We start from the raw sequence: 23,985 nt of genomic DNA on the forward strand, positions 1-23,985 counted from the left end.
ACTAGAGATACAGCAGCTTCAAAGCACTATGAAACTTTAACCAATTATTTCTCCTAAGAGCTCTAGGAATGTTATTCTATCCATTTGCTGATACCCAAAAAATGAAGATACAAAATTGAGATTAAACTGAGTTTTTGATAACTAGTGGATCTCAAAGGGAAAAGATGGAAGAAGAAAGAGATGAAGGGAAACCGAGGCAGGCACTGAGAGAAGAAACTCATGGAATATTAAGTGCCGAGTTATAGAATTTTGGTTGAGAAACCAGGAAATAAAGACTGATTTTCAGAGTGGGCTGGTATTAGAAACTGTGTTGTGTATGTTAGGCATATATTTTTAACTTCTTAGAAGACAGAACTTTTATATAAAACTTAGCTTAATAGTAAATGTATAAAAATGAAAAATGCTATGATGATGATATACAAATAGGCAGCTAGGACTTTATGACGGATGGGAAGTTTCAGGTCATATAACTACACAGACAAAGACATTATTTTTCTAAAATCTGCCTCTTTTGAATATCACATAAAAGGTAGATTAAAAAAGAAAAAAGAACTCTAGAGGATACATTCAAAAACAGATTACAAGAGATAATAATCTCCCCGGCCCTGAAGGAAAGCAGCGTATGAATACTTTAAGAGCATATATTGGCCCTAAGCAACCAGACACTGTTCATACTTGCCTAATACTGATTTTTTTTTTTTTTTGGCACCACAAAGTCCAATGTGTTTTTTAAAATAGTATTTTCTTAAATTTTTTTTTTTCTTCAAAGAGGAGAGGCAGAAAATGATCTCAGAAAAAAAGAAAACCCCAGGAAGAAAGCTGTCATGTTCTGTGTTTCAACTTCACAAAAGAATTCATACTAGAGGCTTGAGCCTTTCAAATCTCTTGTCATTCAGGATATGAAATTCTAATCTAGCGGCATGGCCAGTTGAGGCTCAGACTTAATCAAATATGCTGACTAGCTGAAACAGGAGGGGGCTCGTTTCCTTACTTCTGGTTTCCATCTGTAGTTGGCTCCTCACTTGCAAATTATGACAGTCACTTGCTGTGCAAGCAATGAAAATTCCAAGGTAGGGAGGAGAATCAGTGGGCACCTAATTGAGTTTTACTAGATGAAAAGTTACATCACCCTGTCTCACCTCAGTCTCCTCTGTCTTTAGGGAATTGCTGAATTTTATATAAAGCCTATTTATAAACGACTGCAAGTGATACTTACATTCATCTTGCACTGTGACATCATTTCCTCATCAATAATTTAAGCATAAGAAATGGATTAAAGGGACTCTGAAGGGACTTCTCACACATGAAAAAACAGAAACCGGCTCAAGTCCCCAAAATATTAATTCAGTCCTCTTACCTTGTTCTTTGATCTGACGAATTTGCTTCACAGTTTCTTTTAAGATTGCACATTTGTCAGGTTTGAAGTTAAAGTTGTCTATATCATTAAAATTTGCAAAAATCAGCTCTGCAAGTTCTTCAATATATTTATTTTCCTGTTCACGATTACGTTTCTCAGTGCTCCTCTTGGGACTAAAAAGGAGATACATGTTTTTATTATGAATCTGAAAAAAAGCTATTATAAAAAACGTAAGCATGTTAAACAAGTTCTCATACAAAGATAGCAAACAAAAATTACTCACATAAACATGGAAGTACTTTGGGGGAAAAAACCCTCAATTTGCCCTAAGTGTTGCATGTTTTTTTGAAATCAAACTCACCCTAGTACATGATTATAGATTTACTTGTGTGATCATTTGTTCAATGTGCATCATGTCTCCCATGGGACAGTAAGCTTCACAACAAGGCTCAGGACGATTTGCTCATCACTGTGCTTAATACAACACTTGGTAGAAGTAGGCATCAAATTTATTGTTGAATACATAGAGGAAGGTTTTAGACAGGTAAGGGAGATTATGTTATAAAATTTTAAGATTAGTAAAAGAAGAAAGGGAACCTAACCTAGTTATAATAGGAATAAATAAATTGCAGGGATTTTTGGTAAAGCATAAAAAGATAAAAGTAAATCTCCATAATTTCATAGACTTCTATAGGATGTTGGTAATCAAACCAAACAATTTTTTTAGATAATGCAAAAAACCACAGTACAGCCAGAAACAAAAGCGAAACTGACCTAGGGTATTTGTTAACTGTCCAAGCTGAATGACGTGCAAAATATACACAAATGGTCCAAGTTCAACTAAAGTTTTAAAAAGTTAATGCAAGAGAGGGAAAAATAAAAATTGGCAAGATCTTCACATTTGAATTCGACAAAATAGCAAGTTCCCTTTGATAATAACAGCGCACAACTTTTTTTTTTTTTTTTTAGTGGAGGGCCCACTAAATGACATTCAAACAGTATAATAAGTAAGAAATGTAAGTTGTTTAATGTAGCAGCTTTCTGTACTTTTAATATATAATTATTTGTATATAATACCAATTGTTAAGAATTTGTAGTCTGTAATAGACTTCCATCTATTTGCCTACAAGTATTAGCTTTATTTTCATAAACTAATAAAGCTGAGATAGAAGACAATTTCTCCATTTCATAGTGGTTACACAATTTGTCCAAGATCACCCAGTGAGTCACTGGTAGAGCAGAGACCTGAATTTGGTTTTTCTAAGTCTCAATTTTATTCCTAACTTCTACTTCATTAAGTACAGGGAAAGGCAGGGCATGGATGGAATGCATGGAAGAGCCAAGTCCCCATCTGGACCTCTCAGCCCCCCTCAACCTCTCTTCAGCAGCAACTCCCCCCCCCACAAGATGAATAAACACATGGCAAATAGGTGAGAAAGGGGAGCTAATGTGTTACAAAGGCCCGAGAGTGCCCCGGAGAGGGTTCAGGAGAGGGTTCCCAGTCTCTCCACCGTACCACGGTGCTGGCGCAGCACGAGGTAAGGGAACTGCGCTCCACCGGAACAGTCTCCATTTTATCAAACTGCCTCCTCGAGGGGACTTCCAGGCATTAAAGGCAGTTTGACAGACAGATGGTTGTGGATAGCCAGGAGGTACCGGGGAATCTAGAGGCCACATACTGGAGCTGAGGGTTGGGGGCTGGAATGCGCACAGTAGCGATTTAATAGACTTGTTCTGTTTGGCAGCTAAAAGGGGAAAAGGGAACATAAAATAATTTTGCTCTCTCTCCTCTTCTTCCCGTCTTAATGCCTTTTCCTAGTCCTCTTCCCTGTAATTCTCCATCTGATCTTTTTACTGGCTAGTTAATAGAAGCTGCTGCTTTTATTTAACTTAAAATCATTTATATGATTTAAGTAATCAAAAGAATGAAGTCTCTCTCCTACCTTTGTTACCTATTAGCCTAGTTCTCATCCCCCAAAATGGGTTAATAACTCCTAAGTGTTTCATAATTACCCTAAAACAAATGGTTTATACAAAGGGTAGTACTCCATAAACATGCTTCAAAACTTGTTTTTCTCTGTAACAATGTTCTTAAGAAATTCTTTTTATATCAATCCATTAAGTATCTTCATTCTTTTTCATAGCTGTATTGCATTCCAGGTTATGGAGGTATCATAGCTGTTTAAATAGTTCCCTGCAAACATTGAGGTTTTTTCTACTCTCCTGCAATTATTAAACAATGCTGTAATAAGTAAACTCAGTGTCTATCATTTTGCCAGTGTGAAAGCATACTGTTGGAAAATTCCTAAAAGTGGACTGCTAGTTCAAAGAGGATACCCATTTATAATTTTACTAGAGAATGCTAAATTACCCTGCATGGAGATTAGAACTCACAGTTCCATCTATAATATATGACATGGAACTTGCTTTAAATTACTTGTTTTACTCACTGAAGGGCCACAATCTTTGTTACCAACTCAAAAAAATAAATAAGTAAAAATAAAACTTAGTGTAAAATTAACAGCAAATTCTACTATGGGGTTTTCTTGTCTTTATCACATCCTGTGATCTAACAGAAAAGAAAATGTGGAAGACTCAAAATTATATAAGCCTGCTTTAATAGTCAAGTACACAGGGGCCATCAGAAGAAGTATGTAGCTTTCAGTCTTCTTGTAAACAATAATAAAATCTGCAACTGATCAGCATAACCAAAATGTGAACTAAATAATACACATTCAAAGGTTTAACGCTTAAGGAGGAAAAACAAACACAGTATTTCAATTAGGTGTCAAGTCAATGCTTCATGCATGTGGTTTTCATGGGCAGTACTGATTCTGTTTCTCAGCAAGAATCTAACCTGGGTCCAAGCTGGTCAGGACATTCCTTGCGCTTCCTTGTCTCTGCCCTGGATGGGTCAGAGGTGTTTTCTCCCATCCCACTCATCTTGAACACATATCAGCAACTAAAACAAGAAATGGAAAAAAAAAAAAAAAAAAGCTGATGATAAAGTGCCTGATCAATTTACCACCAATAAAAGAACTTTGACTTCAATCAGAAATTTAACAAGTTACTGATGATGAACATTGTTTGGTTAATATGGAAGTGTAACTTCTAATGAAAGGGCTCAATTTTTTTTACCTTGTTTAAAAGTTAAGTATTTGTAAAGGTTCACATTTCAAAAGCAAACAAGCCTACCTCATTGGGCCCAGACTCTTTAAGCAGACGTTGCATTTCAGCAGCACCATGAACTACAATCTGCTAGCCCTGGGTTTCTGCAGACAGCCTTCAGTTTCAAGAGTGATCTTGCACCATGGGGAAGCTACAGGTGTTGTAAGGGGCTCCTCCCAGTCTCTGTTTTGGGTTGGCCAATGTGAAGTCTGTGCTGCAATAGCTCAACCATGACAGACAGCCCTGGGAAGAGGCAGTGCCCCACCACTAAGCTGAATGTTTCCAAATCCGCCCAGCTACATCTGACCCACAGGTCCTGGCCTCGCATGAGGCCTGCAGAAGCAATGCTCCCTAAACAGAGGATGTTCCCGCCTCCCTGTGGAGTCTCCAGTTCCCTCCACCCCTGCGGCAGCGGCCTCGATGCTCCGCCCTCGCCCTCCGCCCTCTCCCTCCCAGCCTTCTCTCCCCGGCAGCTCGCCTTCCTGAACACACCTCCCCTCGGTGGTTTCCTTTCTCACATCCTGCCACTCCTGAGGCTCCCTCCCTCGGCTAATTCTAGCTGCTATCACCGAAGGTCTTAAAATATACTTAAAAAAAAAAAAAAATCAGGGAACATTATTGACCCTAACGAAGGAGGACAATTACTGGCTCACGCTTGCTGGATTCCTTCCAATAAGAAAATAAAAGGATATATCGTAAGAGAGTCAGTGTGTTCACACTGGTCATCATTAGTAAAATCAAAATAATATTTAAATACGCAAAGAACAGAGTGATAGAGGTTTAAATTCTATGAGAACTAAACAAAGAGACTAACAAAGACACTGGGGAAATGATGTAGTCGCTTAAGCACAGGGTGCTTAATAACTGCTTAGCAAAAGGAAAAAAAATGCAGCCTAAAAGATTAAGTCAGCATTTAAAAGTCTTTCTTTGAGTTTCAATTCTCTGCTACTTCCCCCTTCCTTCTGCCTCCCAGGCTTCCAAAGTCACCTTCACCCTCCTTTACTTTCTATAGTGGCGCTTTTCTTCCTTTCTGGATTGGAAAAATCGGATGGAAGGGCAAGACAGTAGAAGAAGGTCAAGGACTTCAGAAAAATGCCAGAGAGTTACAGGTTCATGAAGAAAGGACAAAGAAGAAGGTGGGCTAAGGAAACACCGATCATTTTACCATTGTCACATACCCATCAAACTGCCCAGCGTTCCCTCCGTGAAATCTGCGATGCTCAGTCTCCCTACAAGCATTTCTTCTGGTCACAACTCTGATCCAAGAGGGCAGAGGAATGAATTTTTTTTAGAGTCACGTGGAAGTAGGATGAAGAAACACTGTATCAGTTGAGGGAGGCTGCACCAATTGCACATTATATTCAAGAGGTCACACAGGAGGGAACAATCTGAAAGCTAATGCCTGAGTTTCCTGCTGTGGGAGCAATGTAGCCAAGTCCCAAGGTCCTGTACCGTGGGCACAGTTTGGGGCTGATAATAAGTATAGTCTGTATTTAGTTATTTGTTTAGCATTTACTATGCACCAAGCAATTGCTGGCCATGATTTAATCATCAAAACAGACTATGAGAGGCAATCGAGCAGAGAAGCTGTATGCATGTAATCCATGTCCAAACTCTACCACTTGGTTAGTTGTGGGACCTTAAGAAGTTACCTCTCATGGCTTAATTACCTTTTCTGTTAAATGGGGATAATTATTAGCATCTCCAGCGCAGGGCAGTTGAGCAGCTTAGCAAATGGCAGACCTGGGATGATTTGTACACAGGGTTATACACTCTTACTTTTCACAAAGATGTTATGGCAAGGGTCTCCTCATCAAAGAAGCCATTCTTCCAGTAATCACATAAGCACAGGTCAGGAGGAAGAAGGTGCAAGATATGGACTGCATGCATCTCCGTGCCTGACTCTCCCCTTATCTCAATGTCATTGTCATTGTCAATGTCAATGTCATCTCAGTGTCATTCATTCATTATGTGTCCGGCTAGGCGCTCAAGAAGCACAAGGAGGAATGTTGCTCTCAAGAACTCTCAAGAAGAAAACAAGAGGGCGATACATCTGTACATGGGGAAAATAGCAACAAGTAAACTTGGTAAAGGTATTCTATTACTGACTCACACTCCCATGTATTGTAAGGTCCAAGAAAGAACACTCTGCTGGCTGGGACAGGGAGGTACTGAGCTGGCCTTGAGAAAGGCCTAGGCGTTCTAATGGTGAGAAAGGGAGTCAGGGCATTGCAGGAGGTACAAAAGGACAGCGAGTGAAGCAAAAACCTCAACACCAAAACCCTTCTCGGATGATACCTATGAACATTCCTTTTCGCTATTTCTCTTGGCACCACAATTCTCATGGTTTTACTCACGAGCATGTATGGAAAAACACTACCCATCCAATCTCAGTAAGCTTTTAACAAATGACCTCCACGATTTTCACTGTGGAAGCAGTGTTCTAAAAATCATAAAATTTCAAGTAAATTTTTATCATCAATATATAACACTCAATATATAACAAAATGCCCCACAGAGCAGCTATATGTATTAAGTCTGTTGATGAAAGTGGCTATTTGCCCCCCACAAAGTATCACCATATATATTAAAAAATACAGTACTATCAGAAAGATCAGAGAGCTTTTCAAAACACAATATAAGTGACTATCTTACTTAAAGTCTGTACTCAGTTTTGGGATTTAACATTAGCTTCAGCCATCATCTATCTTAAATTTCCCAAAATATATATACTAGTAATTGTAATGTTGCACGAAGGGACAGAACTGATATATTTCAACTAAAGGGCTAGAAGGAGATAAGGAGCAAAGCAAGGAGCTAACAATTTCTGGTCTAAGGATAGAAAACCATTTGAGCAAACTTTATATTTTACTTGAGTCTACTCAACACTGGCTCACAAGCCACTCTATTTGTAACTTAATTTCCTCTTTTTTTTTTTAAGATTTATTTATTTATTTAATTGACAGAGAGAGAGAGAGAGAAACAGCGGGAGAAAGAACACAAGCAGGGGCACAGGGAGGGGGGAAGCAGACTCCCTGCTGAGCGGTGAGCCCGATGCGGGGCTCAATCCCAGGACCCTGGGATCATGACCCGAGCTGAAGGCAGTCACTTAACTGACTGAGGCACCCAGGAGCCCCTTAATTTCCTCTTAAAGTAAGTTATTATGGGCTAAATTTTCTCTTTTATTATTATGTGATGGTACCTTAAACACATTTCCTCAAAATAAAAAAAAAATTAACTTTATGAACATGCTTACTTATTTTTTGGTGTCTACCCCATATGTTCTCTTTTCTGAGCAATTTTCCTGAGGCTATGTATGTCCAGTATACACTGCCAACCAACCTGTAAACCACCAAAGGAAAGAAAAAAGAGGGGGTTTGTAGTAATTAGGGGCAGGCGGATGCACTCTGCCAGCCATGGCCATCAGGCTGGGGATGGCTCCCTCTGAACCACTGCTCATCAACCAGGGGAAAAAAAACAAGACTTCATATGGAAAAAAAAAAAAAAAAGAAGAAGAAGAAGAAGAAAGAGATAGGAAGGAAGGAAGGAAGCAAGCAAGCAAGCAAATTTAGGGCTGAAGCCTAGAAAGGAGGAGGGTGGTGGAGGTGCTGACAGGCGGCAAGCAGCCGGTCCTGGGCGCCTCTTTCTTGCCTGCCACAGGGCTAGAAGTAGATGAAATCCTGGAGCAGATGTGTGGATTTATGCCCTGGTCCTTAGTGGATGAACCAAATAAATAACAGTGAGCCTCATTAACGAGGTGCTCAAAGAGAAGTGTGGTGCTCTATCTAGAGGACTCTGACTGATACTCTTCATGCCTTAGGTGAGGCTTGGCTGGCAGCAAGCATCAGTATTTCACACTGGAACGTGTGCTGGAGCTAGGTCAGTGAATCCCACCCCCCCAATGACACAGATAAAAGAAAGAGATAGAAAGAACGACAGATTCAATACACAGATTTATAACTACTAGTGTGCACTTAAGTCACAGAAAAATCATCTAAAATAAACTATGTATAGATGAGTTTTATTTTTTTAAGATTTTATTTATTTGTTTGTTTATTATTTATTTGTTGGGGGTGGGGGAGAGACAGCAAGCTAGCACAAGCAGGGGGAACAGCAGGCAGAGGGAGAACAGGCTCCCTGCTGAGCAAGGAGCCCAATGAGGGACTCGATCCCAGGACCCCGGGATCATGACCTGAGCTAAAGGCAGACACTCAACCGACTGAGCCACCCAGGCATCCCTGGATTGATGAGTTTTAATGCATTTTTTATAGATCAAAGTTAAAAATCAATTCCCAGTAAAAGGGTAAGAGACGGAAAAAATAGTGAAGGGCAGCACTTAAGGTTTAGAAATCTTATTTTATTTTGTAAGCGGGCCTAAATTAATAGTTTCTTAAAGTTTCCGCACGTTTTCAACATTCACATGAAATTAAAATTCTCGAGCATTTCACTCTCAGTTCTGAAACTGTTCAATGTAAATCACAAAAACTGAAAAATGACACAAGCAAACTCTTGGGTCGTATTTGATGGTAATTACAGTCATTGAGAACAAGCCAGTTTCTACCAGATGTGGGGGGTTGTGAAAGGACAAGTCTAGAAAAGGAGTTTCAATTTGTTCGTTCTTGTTATCTACAACAAACAATAATCCCGCTCTTAACTGTGACAGTACCTCCTCCCTTACATCCTCTGATACCAACTTCTATAAACTAGACAGTATAGTGTTGCAGCCATCAGAATCAAGGCCTGCTTTTTTTTTTTAAAGTAATGATATTCTGGGAGGGGTGAATGTCAGTTATATCCTTAGCATAACGACAGAAAGCAAAATGCAATGTTAAAGCCTCAACACAATTAAAAACTGCACTCTTTGTTCATGAAATTCACCAACATAACTTACCAGGTAACAAAGCTGTTGCTCACAATACAGCCTCATACCATTAAAGCTAGTTAATCATCCAGACTTCATGCAAACGATAATGTGCACTTTATCTTTTATCAGTACTGGCCATCTTCCAAATAAGGCCTGTAAAACTGTCAGATTTATTATATGTGGAACAAATTCAGTTAAAGAATAAATAAGGATAACACTGTTGCTGAAATCCAAACATAGTAAGTGATCAACATCAGATCTCTCTATTGCTAGTTCCAAGAAATAGTTTTTAAAAGTTAGACCCTCTGAAATTCCTTACTTTGAGATGAAATTTATAATGATATGACATACAAAGAGCTGCTGAAACAACTGCTCTTATCAACGCCTACAAGAGGAGGTGATGCCCGATAAATCATCTAGCTCTTGATATGAGACCAGAAAGGCTCCTACAGCTTCCATGGCCTTCCAGGTTCTTTCTGAACTCTTTTTACAAGAGATACATGACATTGCTGTGTATTCTGTAGTCTGATTCTTCATACACTTTGTAAGACTTTTTAAGAAATACTCAAGCAATACTGCCGCTGTATATAAAACTTCACTGAAACGCTTTTCTGCTTCTATTCTATTGAATTACGAAAGGATAATCTTTTCAGAAGCTCACTTCAGCAGTGAAAGATGTATTCACTATTTCTTTATCACAAGTGAAAACATTTGCTCATTCTAAACTCGAAACATTTTTTTCCCTTAAAGTTTACTGTGTTCCGGGAGGGGACCCTTTACTTTAGAAAGAACAATTTCTGGGCCAGTCTCTGATAAGTCAAAGAAAAAACAGTATCTAATGCTCAAATATGCCAAATGTGCTTTTGGATGTAGATGCCTGAGAAAGGGAGAAAGCAGAGAATGGCCAGACCTTGGAAGTCAGTAAGCTGATACAGAGATAAAAACACAGAATTGACGGAGGAGGGGAAATACCTCTTTGCAAAATGTCAAGTGGACAAAATCACCCAAAGCAAACATTGTTTTGGCAAGACCCCAACTCTTGGCAAGAATCAAATAAATATTCTCTGCAGTAAATATACAGATTATGCAAGGATATACTGTTGCCTCATATAAATAAGCAAACAAAGGAGCATTACACGTGCAAATATAAGTCGAACTGTGTAGATTTACTAAATGCAGGGATGAGAGCACACAGAAAAATTAGACTTTTTCTTTCCACTGGCAAAACAATTAGTGCATTGAACAGTGACAGAAGATGCTATACAGTATTTCAAAAATAAACTGTAGCTAGTCAGAGGGTATATTATTTTTCTCAAAGTGTTACAACCCTTTTGAACTAGATCATAAGAACACTTTTAACTTCATCTTTACAAAACGCTATACTGCTTCTTGCTTTTCATACAATATTAATTTACCTCACATTATGCAATATGTATCTACAGATTCGAACTCGTAAAACTGCACATTAATTCATACAGTGACACCAGTTCGATTATTGTGAAGTTTTAGGAAACTCACTTCCTACAAATACAGAATAAAAGGCATCTTATTTGGAAACAAAGTCTCAGTTTAACTTCACTAGTTCTGAGCAACTTACTGTATGCCTGACTTTTTTTTTTATTAACTGCAGTAAACCAAACACAAAGTACTATTATTAGGACATGATTTTTCAATAACAAAATACTACCAGTTTCCAGCTGGAGACAGGACCAAGGAAAATAACACAGCCTGTGTATCTGCCCTGCTATTCCCCAAGTCAAATGGCTTCGGCACCTACCTTGCCTCCTGCTGTTTCTTACTCCCCGCAAAAGTAGTACAGCGTATAAACAAATGTTTAAGCTAAAAAATTCCTTCCTTTTCAATATGCTTAGATTTACTTTTGTACAATGGCCTTAAAGTGGTATATTAGACAGTAACTAGAAGACATATTCCATTTTCTGACTGAAAGCCAATAATACTCATGAATTTTTTAGCTGAAAGACACTTCAAGATGCCATTGGGAAGACTGTAATAAACACATTAGGCTGCAAATGGGCAGCAGCAGCTCTGTAACACATGCTGCAAGAATCAAAGAAATGGGGAAGTTCGCGTTCACCGGGTACACAAATATTTTGCTGTAACATTTCCATCATCCACAGAGCTCCTAGAGAAGGAAAACTCCTCTCTTCAAGTCTGATCTGAGCAAAATCCACTGCAGAATATGTCAGCAGCAGAGAGCCGTTCTAAACTATCATTACCAAGAGAGGGAAAAGTGTCTAGTCTGACATCAGTGGCAGAAGATGGTTCCTACTTTCTGAATTCTCATAGGCTAAGTTCCTTAATATAGCCGGTCGCTGGGCTGCTTCTATCCCCAGCAACGTCAGCTGGCGCTAATATGGCCAGAATAGCAGGGCGACGTTTCAGGCCTCAGACTCGCGAAGACACGGGGAAGAAGCTGCGTCCCTTGCACAATGTAAGCACGGCCCTCCCCTTCAAGCACGGTGTTACTTAGCCCCTAGTCAACACTCGGTAACACCAGCTTTCCCTGGAGGCTTAGTATTCTGGAAAGCTATCATCAAACCAACAACTACAATGTAGGGCTTGTGTCGGAGTTTCATAACTTGTGCAGATTAAAATTCATTTATCTGTCTTTATTCTGAAATCGACTTTAAACTTCTTTTTGAGATAAGAAAACAAAGTCCTAATTTATGAGAAAAACTTACGGAAATGGCAAGGGCAAGACCATCTGTTTCTCTATAAAGAAACACTTTTATTATTCCAGTTGTAAAACGTTTTTAAATAAATAAATGAAAGTCCTCTCTCATAGTATAGTATGTTGGGGTTTGTGTGTGTAATACTAGCATTTAGGAAGTACTTACTATGAGTTGAGCACTTGGTACACGTTTTCTTGCTTAAAAATCCCCATTTTCATGTTTATATACACACTCTCTCTCTCACCTTTGCAGATCATCAAACCTCTCTGACCTGTTTCCATGAGTAATTTGCCCAAGTCACACAGATAATAAAGGACAGGTCAGGAGTCAAACTCAGGTATAACTGTAATAACTATCATTCACTGAATACCTACTAGCTTGGCAGGCGCTATGTACTTCACGCATATGAACCCCTTCAGTGCTTGTAACAATGTACGTTTAGCCCCATTTTACAGATGAGGAAATGGAGATACAGAATAAAGCAACTTGACCAAGGCCACAGTTAGGAAGTTTTAGAGCTTATAAGTGAATCCAAACACCTCATTTCTTAACCACTCCAATGTGAGCACCGCAATGTGAGCACTGTATTTCAATACTTTCACTAAAGAGAGAAACAAATTAATATACATTATAGAAAGCAGTATATTTTAATTTGATCAGTGAATACATAATTTGAAAGTACTTTTCTTTTTGCTAAAAATCTAATGGTTATTATTGCAAAATGCAAAACATTTCTTTCTACAAGAAACATACATACTTTAGAATCATCCATCTATCTACTCAGTACCTAATTACAGCACCAAGTACCATTGCAGACACTGGAAACAGAGCCGTGAGTCCCTGTCCGCCTGAAGCTCACATTCTGGTGCAGAGAGGAAATCATGCCTCAGCCCACAAAGCAATTATTCCCTGAGGGGAAATGAAGTAGTATTGTTACTACTGAATTTATTATGAAGTTACTGAAATAACAAAACCAGCTAGAAATTTTCTCTGGCACACTAAGAACGTGGAATTCCATTCCAAACAGTAAAAGCCGCCTTTTCCTATAGAACAGACGTAGTAATTGGCTAATTTTAAAAGTCAGGTAGCAAGAGCAATTACAAAAATGACACTTACTACCTTTAATCATTTTGTTTTAACTTTAAACATAAAACTATACATTTGAGTATCAGTCTCCACTGGAGTTTCGTATTGATATTATTAAGGCATTGTCTATTCAATGTCTAAAACAAAGTTAGAAATTGTAGACAATCTGATTTCTTATAAGTGCTTACAAGGTGTATTTTTATTGTTTTTCCTATTTTTCCTATTTTCCTATTTCCTGTATTTTCCTAGATGTGTCGCATATACTTATTTGCCAGGAATTTTTGTCCATTTGAGTTTTTTAAAGCATTCATCCTGGTTTTTATAGAAGCATATGTGTCTTTTTAAGCCCATACTTAATTAGTTACATAGTATTTCATTAAATGATGTAATTACAACAACCGGTGGCATAACCCAGGCTAGATAAGAAGCCGGTGCTCGGTAGCCACGCAGCATCACTGCAGGGTACAGAGGGGTGGGGTGCCGCAGACACTCGGGGCAGAGCAGGGGCAGTTCTTTGACGTACAGAGGGGAGCACAGTGCATGTGATTATTGTAGCGCGACGGTCCCAATGGAGGCTGATTAAGAAAATCAGAATGCATGCAAAGGTAACGTAAAGGCGAGGTCATTCAACAAATATTACTGAACAGCGCCATGCCATGGTTCTACATATTGGGGGATACCACAATGAACAAAGCAGACCAAGTCTTTTATCTATGACTCTTACGTTCTAATAAGAAAGTGGAGAAGGAAGAAAGAATAAAACAAACATTTTACTTTATCAGATAGTGATTAGCACTTTAGAGAAAAATAAGGTGCGGTTAGGGTAGAGCACAGTGTAGCTTTTTAAATGGGTGGTCGGGAAAGTTCTCTTTTGATAGAGTGACATCTGAGCAGAGACCTTTCTGATAGACCTCTAAGAGTCATAACAGAATTTATTATGCAACCATGAAAAGCTGTACAATGTATAGTGGCTTAGAGCACATTCTCTGCTGTCCACTCTGGTTTGGAACCCCAGGAATATCACATATTAGTTATGTCATTATGTTAATTAATCTCTTTGAACCTAAGTTTCACTTCTTCAAGAAATAATACCTATCTTCTTAAGTTTGTTGAGAGCAAGAGATGTAAAGAGCGTATAACAGTGACTGGCACCTAGGGCTTTAATAAATGTGAGATATTTATTATAGGTTGAATTTGATAGCATGTAAATGTTTATGAAATAATTTAAGCTGATGGTGAAAACAGATAGAGAAGATTATAGAAAAAAATTGGAAGAAAATTCATCATAATATTAGCAGTTAAATTGTTTTGATGGGCACTATGGGCATAATTTTTCTATTCTCCAAATTTCCTTTCATTAACACATCAGACTTTTATGAGTTTACAAAAAAAAAAAAGGAAGAAGGGAAGAGGGAAAAAAGGGAAGAAGGAAAGGGGGGAAGGGAGGGAAAAGGAAAGGGGGGGAAGGGGAGGAAGGGAGGGAGAAGGGAAGGGGAGGAAAGAGAGTACCCTGGTTCTACTACTGGGAAAAACCAAACAAAACAAAACAACAAGCAAGCCAGAAAGAGATTTTTTAAATAATCAGGTCTCTGGAATGCAAATTATAAATGCACAAGTTCTTTACATGCATACTTTGGGGAAGAATATTGCATAAAATGAGGTAAGCCTACCTTATAGTACAAGTAAGAAACACAAAGACTGCCCCAAATGAATGAAATAAATTGAACTTCATTTAAAAGAAATCTAAAGTATAATTTCCTTTGATAAAACAAGAGATATCCCACAACAGTTTCTAGACTACTAAAACGATCTTACAACCAACTTATACTTCTCCAAATTTACTTCTATATAAGAAAGATGGAAGCTCTTGGTCATTCTGGACTCATCACTTATTCTCCTTAACCTCAGGAACTTTCTCATATTTTCTCTCTTAAAGCAAGGAAAATACCCACATCATAAGAGCCTTCCAGCAAAGGTTACTAAAATTGCTCTTCTTCCCCAGGAAAATCATATCCCTCAAGCCAAGCTGAAAAACCATCCTCTTTATGAAGGCTTCCTAGATTCCAGCAGGAAAAAATGAAAGGTTCCCTTCTACTTGTTCCCCAGCCCAAGGTGCATAAAATGAAAACGACACTTCTTTCTCTTGCATCATTAGTTGCGTCCCTCTGGAGAGGGTCCAGGGCACTCTCCTAGCCAGCTCACCGTACTACCTCCCACAGCGGTTTCTGGGTACCACAGGTGAAACTTGGGATACTCATTCTTTCCTGCCTTCTCTCATTCTCACTCATTTTAATTCCAGACTTTCTTGGGAGTTCTTTATCTCCAATCAAACAGGAAAACAAAGTAAGGGGCAACATTTTTAAGCACATCCCAGGGATAAAGTATAGGAAACAAATTCAATGCCTGTGCTTAGAGGAAAAACTAGCACAGGGCGACAGGCCCTTTGGCAGTTTAAATTATGTCTCCTTACTAGGGTAAAACCTGTGTGAGAAGTCTTTCTGAAGTATCATTTATGTTCTCTACCACTCTTCCAGAGAAGTGGAAAACGAGCAAGGAGGAAAAAGTTGGTTTGGTGGGAGGTCCTCTGAATCATTTTCTCACCATACCAATTCCTATAAACTTTCTTTTGGTCACATCATTACAATAACTCTGAACAGTATTTGCTGTGAGGCAGTGGTTGCCATTAAAAATAGAAACGGGCAGCTCTGGATCGACAGCCCCACACCCCCAATCCAATTTGGTCTTACAAAAACAAACCAAATTAAGCATTTTTACCTGCAAATAACACAAACCCACAGAATGATTTACTGAGAATCACTAGAATGTAGAAAGTTATTTATAAGAATCATTATTCTAAAAACATTTTTTAAAATAAAGTTGTCACTTAAAAATATGAGCCAAGCACTATTTTTTTCCTCTCTCAAATGTTGGATATCAGTAATTGTTGAATCTGACCATACTCTAGTAGTTTACGGGAGATTTATGTTTCAGTTTAAGTTTCCAACTTGGGACACACAAACAGCTTTCAGAGGTACAATCCTATTGTTATTATTGTGACTATATACAATAGAGCCCAATTCTCTGACCTTAGGATCAGAGGCCAGGGAGCCCTCAGGTTTTGAGGACTTTTGCAGAAGACAGAGACTTGTCCTGGAGAACTGTAAATGGAAGGTTTTCTCCCTTTAATAACTTCAGATGGAGAGATATGGTGTTTTGTAGAACTAAAAATATAATTGGACTCAAGAATGGTAGCTTCTAATTACCCACTGGGTAGTTTATAGAATTTAGACCCAAATTATCTTAAAGTGTGGTACAAATAATAATAATTTAATCGACTAAATAAAATAAGGGTAGCCTAGAATAGGCATTGAAAATATTAATACAAACTCCCATTGCAGAATGTGTTGTTCTCTACCTTTTTCTTTCATTAGTCCTAAAACGTGCTTTCCACTGAGAGTAAAGAGTTAATTGTTTTGTAAAACCTACACCTATGGATAAAGATCTGTAAGACTGCTGCACCTTATTTAACCCTAACAGGCAAGTCACAAGCTTGAAATGACACTTAAAAGAAATTAAGATAATTGCTTGACACCTCAGAGACAGCTAACTATATTCTATTCCTTTTGTCTGATCCAAAACCAAGAGGGTAAGAATTCATTCTGAAACTCAAACCCTGGTTCCAATTGGGCTAGACGACATGGAGAAAATTAAGCTGGCTCTCAGTTATCACGACATACCACGTGTGTCTTCATAACACAGGCATATGATTTCTTTAGTTTGGTGTTTTGTTTTAAGCCAATGTTTCAAAACCTAGAGCAATGACTATTACTTAGGGTAAAACACATTTGGGCCTGGACGATTACGTTTCATATAAGATTAAGTTTCTAATTAATACAGGTAGGTCTCTTTTTGGTATTAAAAATATAACCTAAATTATAGGGTTTTAATTTAAAAATCTATTTGCATTTCTTTCCTTCTGATGTTCAACTGTACTGATAATTACTGAATAAGCTGCTAAGAGCAAACTACTGTGTTCTACGGACACAGCAGTACAATTACTGAGTAAGAAACTGAACTTAATCTCAAGAAATCAAAGATTTAGGAGGAAGAAACAAGAATGGAATTAACAGAATCCAGTATATATGAAAAATACAAAGTGCTACTAAGGAGAAAACTGCTTCTTGTTGTAGGGAGCCGTGGCGAAGGTTTTATGAATGCCTGAGCTGGGTTTTGAAGGGTGGGCACAATTTTTCAAAGTGAAGCTGGGGTGGGGAGTGAGGGTGTAGGAGATACGAGCAGAGTGCCCGCCGACGTGCTGCAGTTATTGAAGAGCGAGGCTGGGCCAGAGTTGCTGGTGACACATACCATTCAACAACTGGGGAGCCCCGATCTTTCCGTCCTCACCTACCCTCTCTCCCTCCGAGCCTGCTGTCAGGCCCTGGAAAGGTGGTCTGAAAGTGCCGCCTAGGAAGTGTCACAAACGCACACTCTGGCTCCAGCCCAGCCGTAGTGAATGAGGACCTCTGGGGGTGGCCCCCCCTCTCCCAAGTCCCGCGTGCGATCTGATGCCTGCTGAAGTTCACCACTGCCCTAAACTTCACAGAGAGGTTTTCTTGCCCCATCAGTGACCTGAAATCCAACTTACGACTAACTCATACTAATTATCTTCTTCCGTGAGGGAGAAGGAGAAGGACAGATAAGGCAGAGTACATCTTATTCACTGGATTCATTTATTCATCAGATATTTAGTAAGTGTCTGCTACTTTGTAGAGTCAGAATACAGAAAACCTCAAATGCCAGAATGAGTAGTAGTTCCTGCTGATTTCATAAACTATGGGCACAACGAAAAGTTCTGAGCCAGAGGTGGTAAAGTCACAGTGATGCTAGAAAGATTAGCATGGTGGTGGCATAAATGACATTTCTGGCAGGGGAGGGGGGAGGGGCTAAAGACTAGCTAATAGGATATTGCAGCAGGCCACATAGTGTATGACTGCATTTATATGAACTCTCCAGAATTAGTAAATCCACAGAAACAGAAGGCAGATTAGTGGTTGCCAGGGGTTAGGGGGAAAGGGAAATGGGGGGTGACTCCTAATTAGTACAGGGTTTCTTTTCAGGTTAATGAAAATGTTCTGAATCTAGATGGTGGTGGCTGTGCAATTTGTGAATCAACTAAAAACCACTGAACTGTACACTATGAAGGGTGAGCTTTATGTTATGTGCGGGGAATCTCAGTAATGCTGTTATTCAAAACAAACAGAAAACAACAACAAGCCCCACAAGCTTTTAAGCCTGATGCTGATAACCCGATCAATTTGTAGACCAGATATAGGGGTGGTTTGCAAATATTTAGAAAACACACTGGTGATTATTATGAGTAAGAATGACTTCTCTAATAATTCATCCCAAATGAACTTTGCTAAAGAGATTAAAGTAAGAATTTTAGGGCGCCTGGGTGGCTCAGTCGGTTAAGCGTCTGCTTTCAGCTCGGGTCATGATCCCATTTCCTGGGACCTGGGATCCCAGGGTCTTGCTTTTCCCTCTGCCTTCCGCTCCCCCTGCTTGTACTCTCTCTCTCTGTCAAATAAATAAATAATCTTAAAAAAAGGGAAAAAACTAAAGAATTTTATTTTTAAAAAAGTTTCATTCGTTTTGCTTAATAAAAATGATACGTGCTTAGTATAGAAAATTTAGAAAATACAAAATGCTAACGAAGAAAATTGCATGTATTTGCATGTATTGCATGTATTCACCATTAACTTAAAAACATTTCTGCTCAGTATTTTAAAATGCATTGTATGTACATATACAATTAAGCACAAACTATATGTATACACATTATACATGCTTTTCCATTTTCTTAATGTTAGACACTAAAATTTTTCTGTAATACTAAATGTCTTCATAGACATTTAAGTGGCTCTATGCTATTTCATCATATGAAGATACCATAATATATTTATTTTTAAAGATTTTATTTATTTATTTGACAGAGAGCGAGAGAGCACAAGCAGGGGGAGCGGCAGAGGGAGAGGGAGAAGCAGGCTCCCCACTGATCAGGGAGCCCGAGAACGACGTGTACGACGACGTGGGGCTCAATCCCAGAACCCTGGGATCATGACCTAAGCCAAAGGCAGATGCTCAACTGACTAAGCCACCCAGGTGCCCACCATAACATATTTAATCATTTTCTACAGTTAATTATTAAGATTGTTTCCATTTTCTACTATTATAAATAACACTGTAATAAATATCTTTTATATAAATACTGATCCGTATTTCTGATTATTAACAATAATCAGTAGTTTCTGGGGCACCTGGGTGGCTCAGCCAGTTAAGTGTCTGCCTTCGGCTCAGGTCATGACCCAGGGTCCTGGGATCCAGCCTCACATTGGGCTCCCTGCTCAGTGGGGAGCCAGCTTCTCTCTCTCCCTCTGCCCCTCCCCTCCACTCGTGTTCTCTCTCTCAAATAAATAAAATCTTAAAAAAATTTAAAAAATAATCGATGATCTCAATACAACAGTCTCAGAAATGTAATTGCTAAGGGTGTGACTACATTTAAGTCTATTTATGCATATTATCACGTTGTTTTCCAAAAAGCTGTTATTAACTTACAATCACCTCAATAGAGTATGTGAGTTTCCATTTCAGCAAAATTCACAATAGGTATTATGATTTTTTTTTTTTTTTTTTTTTTAAAGATTTTATTTATTTATTCATGAGAGACAGAGAGAGAGAGGGAGAGAGAGAGAGAGAAGCAGAGGGAGAAGCAGGCTCCCAAGGAGCAGGGAGCCCGATGCGGGACTCGATCCCAGGACCCTGGGATCATGACCTGAGCCGAAGGCAGACGCTTAACCATCTGAGCCACCCAGGCGCCCAGGTATTATGATTTTTTAACACACTCCAATTTGAAGATTATGGCATGACATTACTTTATAATTTAAACTGATTACTAAGAATTGAATGCCTTTAAAAGGTTTACAAGAACTTCATTTCTACTTTGATAAAAGAATGCTGAGTCAAGAAGATGGCACAGAGACAGTATGTCCAAGTCCGTGAGGGCATTTGACATAATGCCACTGTTGAGATAAAAGCAGAATGTGGGTTCCACTGGTGGTTCCCAAGTTTGGCTGCTAATGAATCACCCAAGGAGCTTTTAAAAATATGGATTTCCTGGCCCCACCTCAGACCAACGACATCAGAATCCCTTGCAGAAAGGCCCTAGGTGATCAGCCAAAGTCCACCCGGCACTACCTGGAAAGGAGAGCAGAACTTAGAACTACAGGGCTGGATGACAATGAAGAATTAGTCCAGGCTGTGGAATAACAGTCTTGGCATTAACTGATTATTATAAACAAAGAGAAGTTTTCCAGTCTAGTCTGGTTTATTTTTTTTTAATCAGTGACTCAAAAAAAAAAAAAAAGTATGTACTCATCAGATAGGCAGATGACACAAAACACAGCTGTCATGTGTGGTAACAAGATGACATTTATGAAAATCTTAGTATTAGCAGTCCAGAATAAAAAGTCCAAACCAGCATGATGACATTTACTACATATCTTTGTATTAAAATAATGTGAATACCTACAAAAACAAATACATAAACAAATAAAATAAAAACAATTATAAAAAGGAAAAACCCTCACAATCTTTCTATTCTAGTGTATTTGGTATTTGAATATGAGCAAAGATGAAACTACTCTCACATTTGGTCACCACCCATTATTCTTTTTTTTTTCTTTTTTTTTTAAAGATTTTATTTATCAGACAGCGAGAGGAGGAACACAAGCAGGGGGAGTGGGAGAGGGAGAAGCAGGCCTCCTGCTGAGCAGGGAGCCCGATGCGGGGCTCGATCCCAGGACCCTGGGATCATGACCTGAGCCGAAGGCAGATGCTTAATGACTGAGCCACCCAGGCGCCCCACCACCCATTAGTCTTAATCTATCCTGTGCTTCTTCCCTAATACAACCTTTAATAATTCTACTCCATCCTACATCTCTCCCTGTGCCTTGTGAAGTCCTTATTCTATAGTAACAAATTCCCCTACACCCTCAACCCAATTACAGAGTATGGAGCTATTTGGGCTTTCCTGACAGGCCTCCTCTGCAGTCCATTCCAGAAGCAGCTCATTCCCTCATTATACACATACTAGAGATAGGAGGCGGAGTCATACTCTCCACACTCCTCAGAGCAGCTACGAGGCCATGACTCTACTACAAGGGTGACCTTGCATAAAAATCTGCTTCTTTGAAACCCATGTCATAAAACACCCTCTATCTGCATTCAAGTCTGAGATTTACCAACATGCCATTTAATCCTCCACATTTACTGAAAAGCTTGACATGTAATTAGTTCTTCCTCTTCAGCCCCAGTCGGTCATCAGCCTGAGTGATTTCAAAGTCTGCATGGATGAGCTAATACCTATCCTCACAGGGCCTCATCTGTCTCAGCTCCAACCAAGTTCACCTCCATTTCACTTCAGTCACTGCCTCCACCTACGATCATACCCTGAGCCTTGTTATCATCCAGGATTGTTTCGACTTGAATGCCACCTTTCCCCACCATCTCCCAGCACAGTAGCTTTCTTACTGTCTTCCTCCTCAATTACTAGTCTTCAGTGTATAAGGAACCCTAATCCCTTGTGCCTTCCACTCACCCCATTTCCCTCCCTACCTAGCTAGATCTATCGCCAGCCCCCGGGCACCCTCAGTTCCCTTTCACACATTTCCTTTCCCAAGATTCACTCCTCAAAACTTAATCGCAAGATTTCTCTGCTCCTGGAAGTGGGAAGCTGAGCATTGACAGAGAAAATCATACAGCTAAGGGGCAGAATAGCCCTACAGATATTTTAAGGCTTTCTAAACTTGACTTGGACCCATAGTCGCCTGCCAACCTTTTATTTGTTCTCAAGTCAGCTCCTTCTATTTACCCCAACAATTATTTCCAGCTTTTACCACTCCAGCAAATAGCTGTTCAATTGGACTTCACTCAACTTCCTTTCCTCCTTCTTACAAAGATATCCACTGCGATCTTCATCATCACTCCTGGTGGCTCAGAGGATGCGTGATTCCTCCTCTTGTAAACACCAACATTCTAACCCCGTTTCCTATTTCTCTCCCCACCTTCTCTGAGACTTTGCTACCAAGCGTCTTTCTGCCAAAATCTCAACCTCCTTCTCTCTGCTTTAACCTATAAGCACACGCAGGTCATTTCCATCCTTAAAAAAAAAAAAAAAAAAAATGCTTCCTGAGTGTGAATCCTTCTCTAGCAACTATCCAATCTCTCCTCCACAACCAGACCTGCCCAAAGACTACAGGTCTGTGGTCCGTTACCCAAAACACTTGCGGGCCATGGAATTTAGAATTCAGATAGAGAGATACATGTTAATCTTAGGAAGAGAATACGTGGCATATACCCTATATCACAACATCCCCACAGGGGCCTGTGGGAACATTCTGTAATCGAATTCAATATTATTTCTGCAGTGCAATGTATGAATATTCACACTAAGTGGGACAAATGAAGATTATAAATCATTTCACATCCATTCAGGTCAGATTTTCCTGCCAAATGAGTTATAAAAACCTTTCCATTTTCAGAGTTTGTTGAATTTTGAGATTCAAATAAGGGAATCTAGGCCTGTGGCTTATTCCAATTCCCTTCCACTCACTTCAGGATCCCAAACAATTACATTTCTTTCCCCATCATTCCACTGAATATGCCATCCCTTGTCTCCTACAACATTCAAATGCCAAACCTGCAGGACTCCTGGCACACCGTGTGTGATGTTACTTCACCTTTCTACTGGGTTTGTCTGTCAGGATGACATCCACCCAGGGATCCCTCCTGAATCTCTCTATTCCAAGGCTTCCACAGCAAAGCACTCTACTGTATGTCCTCCTCCTACATGGCTTAATTATTCTTTTTGCATCTCTTTTGTGGATCTTCCCCTTTGCAGTTATCCAGACCTCTATCTCAGTCAATCCTCTCATTGGTTGTCATTTTCTTCTTCTTTCTTTTCTTAGTCATCTTCTCTTTAAAAATTATTATTGTTTTTTAAAGTAGGCTCCATGCCCAGTGTGGAGCCCAATGCAGGGCTTGAATTCACAACCCTAAGATCAAGACCTGAGCTGAGATCAAGAGCCGACACTTAACCGACTGAGCCACCCAGGCATCTCTTTAAAAATTATTTTCAACAGCTCTATTGAGGTATAATTCACAAGCCATAAAATTCACCCTTTTATTTATTTTTTTTAAGTTTATTTATTTAAGTAATCTCTACACCCAATGTGGGGCTCAAACTCATGACCTGGAGATCGAGAGAGGCATGCTCTATTGATGGTGCCAGCCAGGTGCCCCCAAAATTCACCCTTTAAAAAACATGTAGATTTCATGATTCTGTCTAATCACAGAATTTTACAACCATCATCATATTAAATTCTGTAACATTTCATCACCCTAAAAGGAAACCCCACACCCATTATGCAATTACCCCTCATTCCCTTCTTACGCATGCCTTAGTGTCTATCTCCACTCTCCATCTCTATGGGTTTGGTCTCAGCTGGACATTTCATATAAACGGAATCACATAACATGTGGCCTTCAGTGTATCTTCAAGTTTCAGCAATATCGCAGCACATGTCAGTACTTTCTCTTTCTGACCAAACATTACAATGTATGGATATGCCACACTTTATTGACCTAGTCATCACTGATGGACATTTGGGTTTCTACTTTTTGGCTGTTAGGAATAATGCTGCTATGGACATTTGTGTGCGAGTTCTTGCATAGACATAAGCTTTCAGTTCTCTCGGAAT

The 23,985-nt window shown here is 39.3% G+C and overlaps 1 protein-coding gene across 8 annotated transcripts in view; it reads right to left on the reverse strand.

The window, feature by feature from the left end:
* NCOA2 (nuclear receptor coactivator 2) overlaps window positions 1–23,985 on the reverse strand; it is a 285,796-nt gene that overhangs the window by 101,942 nt on the left and 159,869 nt on the right. For 5 of the 8 annotated variants that reach the window (XM_027596559.2, XM_027596602.2, XM_027596551.2 and 2 more), the window contains exons 3-4: window positions 4,215–4,319; window positions 1,358–1,530 (exon numbers count right to left, since the gene is read on the reverse strand). In XM_027596559.2, coding sequence (XP_027452360.1) covers window positions 1,358–1,530; window positions 4,215–4,300 — 259 coding nt within the window. In that variant the 5' untranslated portion in view covers window positions 4,301–4,319. Of the gene's footprint in view, window positions 1–1,357; window positions 1,531–4,214; window positions 4,320–4,552; window positions 4,589–5,703; window positions 5,778–23,985 lie in introns of those variants that run through there. The other 3 variants (XM_027596587.2, XM_027596593.2, XM_027596611.2) reach the window with 3 other exon arrangements.

The sequence above is a fragment of the Zalophus californianus genome, chromosome 4, assembly GCF_009762305.2.
Source record: "Zalophus californianus isolate mZalCal1 chromosome 4, mZalCal1.pri.v2, whole genome shotgun sequence".
Taxonomy (NCBI): Eukaryota; Metazoa; Chordata; class Mammalia; order Carnivora; family Otariidae; genus Zalophus; species Zalophus californianus.